Source organism: Otolemur garnettii, unplaced genomic scaffold, assembly GCF_000181295.1.
Source record: "Otolemur garnettii isolate 467f Iridium unplaced genomic scaffold, OtoGar3 scaffold00043, whole genome shotgun sequence".
Taxonomy (NCBI): Eukaryota; Metazoa; Chordata; class Mammalia; order Primates; family Galagidae; genus Otolemur; species Otolemur garnettii.
This window is the reverse complement of record NW_003852438.1, coordinates 5,311,176-5,317,165: the sequence shown is the minus strand read 5'-3', so window position 1 is coordinate 5,317,165 and position 5,990 is coordinate 5,311,176. Positions and strand designations below refer to the sequence as shown.

General features: G+C 41.1%; 1 protein-coding gene across 4 annotated transcripts in view; it reads left to right on the top strand.

Annotated features, from left to right (window-relative positions):
- The window catches only part of SLC11A2 (solute carrier family 11 member 2), a 47,370-nt gene that overhangs the window by 37,380 nt on the left and 4,000 nt on the right, over positions 1-5,990 (top strand). For all 4 annotated transcript variants that reach the window (XM_023513596.1, XM_012805643.2, XM_023513597.1 and 1 more), the window contains exon 16: positions 1,903-1,956. In XM_023513596.1, coding sequence (XP_023369364.1) covers positions 1,903-1,956 — 54 coding nt within the window. The remainder of the gene's footprint in view (positions 1-1,902; positions 1,957-5,990) is intronic.

Here is a 5,990-nt window from a genome sequence, read left to right as displayed (position 1 = left end):
GGGTAGGGTGCCGGCCAAATACAACAACACTGGTTGGCAGGATGTGGCTGGTGGGTTTGAACCCATCCAGGCCTGCTAAACAACAATGACAACTGCAACAAAAAAAATAGCTGGGCATTATGGCAGGCACCTGTGGTTCCAGCTGCTTGGGAGACTGAGGCAAGAGAATTGTTTGAGCCCAGGAGTTTGAGGTTGCTGTAAGCTGTGAAGCCAAGGCAACAGCTTGAGACTCTGTCTCACAAAACAAACAAACAAAAAAATCATGCTTATAAAACCATAGGTACATGGAAAAGGTACACAAAATCTGTACACAGATTTTTGTTTGTTTGTTTTTGAGGCAGAATCTCAAACTCCTGGGCTCAAGGAATCCTCCCACCTTGGCCTCCCGGAGTACTAGGATTACAGGTGTGAGGCACCATGCCCAGCCAAAATATTTTTTAACATTGCTTACATTAATGAAAAAGCAATAGCAGTACAAATCCTTCTCCCTGTTCTATAGTGGTTTCTTTGAAAAATAGAAGGGTTGGGGATAAGAGGTAGTAGACTTTATGCCGTCTCTAAACAATGGAGGCTGGGAACCTGCTGTTGGTCTCTAGAACACTTAGCTGGGTGTTGATGTCCCAAATGCTAGGTACTTGATTGAGAAAAATCATTGTAGTAAAGATTGAAAAATAGGGCAGCACCTGTGGCTCAGTGAGTAGAGCACCAGCTCCATATACTGAGGGAGGCGGGTTCAAACCCGGCCGTGGCCAAACTGCAACAAAAAAAAAATAGCTGGGTGTTGTGGCAAGCACCTCATAGTCCCAGCTACTTGGGAGGCTAAGGCAAGAGAATCGGCTAAGCCCAGGAGCTGGAGGTTGCTGTGAGCTGTGATGCCATGACACGCTACAGAGGGCGACAAAATGAGACTCTGTTCCAGGAAAAAAAAAAAGAAAAAACCAGATTGAAATATGACCTGGATTGATATATCCCTTCTCTTTTTCTTCCTAATAAATCCTGTGCACATGTAGATTATACCAACTTTATTATGGGATTAGTTCAAGGAAAAATAAGTAACTGAATGTTACTAGCACTGAAATAAGTAACTGAAATCCTAACATTCTGGGAGGCCGAGGCGGGAGGATTCCTTGACCTCAGGAGTTTGAGACGAGATGAAGCAAGAGCGAGACCCTAGCTCTACTGAAAAAAAAAAATTCCTTTGGCAGGAATTGTTTTTTAAAAACTCACTGTAGAAGTTAGGGGAATCCTTTCATAATGCAAAATAGAAGTGAAGGTGCCAAGTTGTCCTCAGTCAGCCTGAGACCAGTGAGACTGTTGAAAACCCACTTTTAGAATAAGGGCTGATTCTAGAGTGGGTTGCTGTTGTTTAGCTCCAAAACAGAAACTTCATAGAGCAGCTCAGGAGACTCTGCCAAGTGGATCCGTCTATCTGTTACTCTCCTCCTCATAAGGAATGGGGAGGACTGAAAAAGGTGGTCTTCAGGGAGCTCCCAGTTGGATAAAAAGAAAACATGAACACAAAGCAGTAGGACAGCGGGAGCTCAGTACTGAAAATAGTTTGGACAGACTTTGTTGAGGGAGATAGATCCCAGGAGTTTTTTTTTTTTCTTTTTTGGCAGTTTTTAGCCAGGGCTGGCTTTGAACCCACCACCTCTAGTATATGGGGCCGGCACCCTACTCCTTGAGCCACAGGCGCCGTCCGGTCCTAGGAGTTTTTTAAGGAACGGGGTTGGGAGAATGACTTGTAAAGCCTATTGTGGTAGAAGATGGGCAAAGCTGGACATTAAGGGAAGGGAACAGGTTTGCATTTGAATATCTGTGTGAGCCTCCTAACCTCATTTTGGGTTATTGAAGAGGCTCTTCACAGAGTCTGGTGAATGATGGCCATGTTTTGTCTTTTAGGGTTGGCAATGTTTGATTGCACTGGGCATGTCCTTCCTGGACTGTGGGCACACGGTAAGCATCTCCAAAGTCCCGCTGACCGAAGAAGCCACCGGTGACTATACTAAGTAAACACTGGTTTAGTCTGTCTGTCTTCCCCAGGTAGCCATCAGAGCCAGTGTGTTTCTATGGTTTACTGTGTGAACGTAGCCAAAAGTATGTGCTGATGCACAGACTGCATTTAAGACTCAACAGTTGGTTGGGGAAGACTTTGCTTTATATGTGTTTGAAAGATGGAATTATTTTTCTCTTTTTGACTTCCTAAACTGGGAACTCGATTAGGTAGGATCTTTGAAAAGCTAACATTTGCCACTATCAATCCAACACTAAACTCTTAAGTAGCTGCCTACAGGCTAGCTGGTTTGATCTGTTCTTTTCAGAGATAATCCTGTATGCATGCTTCTTAACCAGTCTACATGTTTAAAACAATTTTTGGAAAGTGCAATACATTTTTCATATTACAAATGACAGAACAAGCATACAAATTTTATTTATCAAAATAGGGTGATTTTAAAAGGCAAAGAAATTGTTTCCTTACATACAACCTTTCAGTTATTTTAATTATATAAAAGTCTCAACTAGGGTGGTCATCCAGGCGAAATATAAAATTCAGAGACATCTACCTCTGTCAGGCTTAGGATTCTTTTAACTTATTTCCACTTTTAATTCCTCAGTAGAACTTAAAAGGGGTGAGAAAACAAAGAAGTGAAAGAAACACAGGTAGCAAAACTCACCTGTAGGTGATGGTTACTCATCACCTTTTGAAGATTTTTCTCAGAGATTGAGCGCTTATCAGATTTTACTCAGGAGTCCTGATTTTTATAAACTTCATGTTAGTATCAAGCTCTCCTGATGGTATTTACTCTTGAGCCCATATAATTGTAAAACTTCACTTTCCTCCTCTAGGAGGGTGGTGATAAAAAAGGATGGTAGCATTTATGAGCTGACATTCTCATGAGATTTTGAGGGTGGGGAAAAAAGACTCAAGGGAGGAAGAAGAGCCATCTGTTTTATTCCTAAAAGCACATCTTACCAGAATTCATTATGTTCTGATGCACCTGCTCTGCCTCTGCTTGTAAAGCAATCTCAAGCTATGGATTGAATTCTTGCACAGCCTGCTCTTTCTCAGCAAGTCAGTAGGTGTCACTGTGGTTGCAAAGTTCTGTCAGCAAGGTTGGACTGGGCCACCTTTCTACAGCTGTTTCCTCAAAGGGAAAAACTTTGAGACCAGATGGTGGAGCTCTGAAGTCAGAGGAAATGGGTGTCTTCAGCACGAAGCTGCTGTTCTTCAGCCACTTCTGACATTTTTACATGGGAAGCCTGTGTGATTATCTCAAATCAATCACATTTGTCTGCTGGAGATAAATATTGAAAAGTCTTTTATAGCTGTTGACTTGGTGAGAACAGTAATAGCATTGAAAGACTTACCATTTTGGTGCTTTCCGTCTGGAGTCCTGGTTGAGTGATGTTCTCCGTTCATCTGAGCCCCCTGAGGCATTAATACTGATATTTTGCACACAGTCAAAAGTACGGACTGGATGGATCGGATCATCTTTTATAAGGCATTAAGGGTACACTACTGTGTTTTACTGGCTAGACATTTTTCTTAGCCCTTCAAATGATAAGAGTACAGAATCATGAATGACAATTCCCCTCACTGTTTCTCCTCATGTCTGCCCTCTCCCTCCACACCATCATTCCCCACACTGGTTGTAAAGGTAGTCTGTGAAGATAACTAGGGACTGACAGGTTGCCTTGTCTGCCTGTGGTAGGTGCAGGCCAAACTGACAGAAGATACAGTAACATTGACCTTTTCCCCGATCTCGGTGGATTCAGTCAGTCTCAGATTCACAAATATTTAGGAGCAAATGTAAAAGCTGCTAGTATTCTTTTAGAAGCTGTATTTATGACTTACAATGATAGAAAATGTCTTCCCTTGACTGGGCCCTGTGGCTCACACCTGTAATCCTGGACTCTGGGAGGCCAAGGTCAGAGGATCACTTGAGCTCAGGAGTTTGAGACCAGTCTGAGCAAGAACAAGACCCCCATCTGTACTAAAACTTAAAAAAAAGAAATTTGCTGGGAATTATGGCAAGTGCCTGTAGTCCCATCTACTTGGGAGGCTGAGACAGGAGGCTCTCCTGAGCCCAAAAGTTTGATGTTGCTGTGAGCTATGATGATACCACAGTACTCTAGCCAGGGCAACAGAGTAAAACTCTGTCTCAAAAAAAAAAGAAAAGAAAAGAAAAGAAAATTTCTTTCCAGTTAAGTATTACTTTATAATACTCAGTGTGTAGTATTTTACGTGTTAAAATTACTTCCATGCCTTATTTCATTTGATCCTCACAGAGAGAAATTATTTTCAACCAGTATGCTGGTGAATAAACAATATATAGAAATTTAAGTCCTCCATTGCCAATTTATGTGGTGCGTTTTGGCAGTGTGTTTGTATGAAATGTTTAAGGATGTACAGTTGTACTTTATATAAATTGGTCCTTGTTCTCTTTAAATGTGACATTAAATAATTGTGCTGCTATAGTACACTGGAAATTACCAGGGAGAAGGGGAAAAGCTTTAGTTTGGCTCCTGTGAGGTCCTGCTAGTTAGGAGTGGTTACAAGTGAGCTTTTAGTAACAATATGTAAACTTGGTTTGTAATTAAAAAAAATTCTTTTTTCAACCTGGTTTCCTGGGTATTTTTTCAAACTTGAAATTACTTTATTAACGGGGTTTTAACAACTTCGATACAGAGATACTGAAACATCATTTCCCATCTGGCAAGACACACGAAGCTCACACTGTGATTCCATCCTCAGAGGGACAGAAAAAGAAACAGGCATTAATTGCAGACACTCAGACACTAATTTTCTTACTCAAATAGTTTTGCCAAAGGTCACACCATTCACCATGCTTACACTTGAAAAAAAAATGTATTCTGCTTTTCTCTTCTATGAACAGAGTATTTTTCTATCTATAGTCTTGTCCCACTATGGAAGAGGTTTTCACATTCTCCATATGCTGCCAATAAAAATTAGTGAGTATTTGAAGAGAAGCCAAAATTGTTTAGCTTAAAAACCAATGAGCATTTTGGCAGAGCTGTTAGACATGGAAATACTGGCATCATTTATGTTTTAGAAAAAAGGTGAAAGTGGCAGAGTGAACTATCAGTGCTATTACTAGACGCGTGACAGGAGAATCTAAGGCAGCACTTGATCATCCCAAGCGTGTCGCTGGAACTTCCTTTTCCCTTCGCTGCAAGCTTTCTTTGCCTGACTTGCCTGAACAGAGTAAGGAACACCATGGAAGTAACATGGTGGATAAATTTTTTTCTCCATGTTGTCCTTCCTCATTTAGCTGTCCTTACTTTGAGTTCAAGTCTGTAACTAAAATAGGATGTGAAACAATTTGAAGATCCTGATTTGAGATACTTTCTTTAGCTCTGGAACATCTTCCATTACTTCACTAGTAGGACCAATGAATCTAAATGTGTCAGCTTCTCTCAGCACCTTAGCTTATGAACACAAAAATATCTGACTCGTTATATGTTAATTCAGGCCTGAGGACTCCTAGTATCTCATTTAATCTGGTAACGGCATGAGGATCAGCCTCCATAAAGATGAGTCAACTGAATGGCAAAAAGTCACGTGCCCACATCATGTTGCTAATAAGTGGACAACTGGCGTTTGAACTTGAACAGTCTAATTCCAGAACGCATATTTTCATTCCCAAACTATTCTGTATAATATATAGCGTGCCCTTCATGTTGGGTCAAGACACCAGGCTTTGTTTAGCAGTATCAGGAACACCAACACTTTAAAGCATTTGCTTGATACTCTGATTAGTGCTAGAGTATGTTTTAGCCCAGAAGTTGCCAACTGGACTTCACTTGGCTTGTGCAAAATTTTAAAAAGTTTGAATTCTTTCTGGCAGGCATAGAGAATGAGCAGGGCCCTCTATGGTCCTACCCCAGCAATAGGCAAGAATCATTGGCTAATAAGTTTCCTCATTTGCATTGCCAGTCTGCCCGTGGAAGTCTGTTAGCCTATTGCT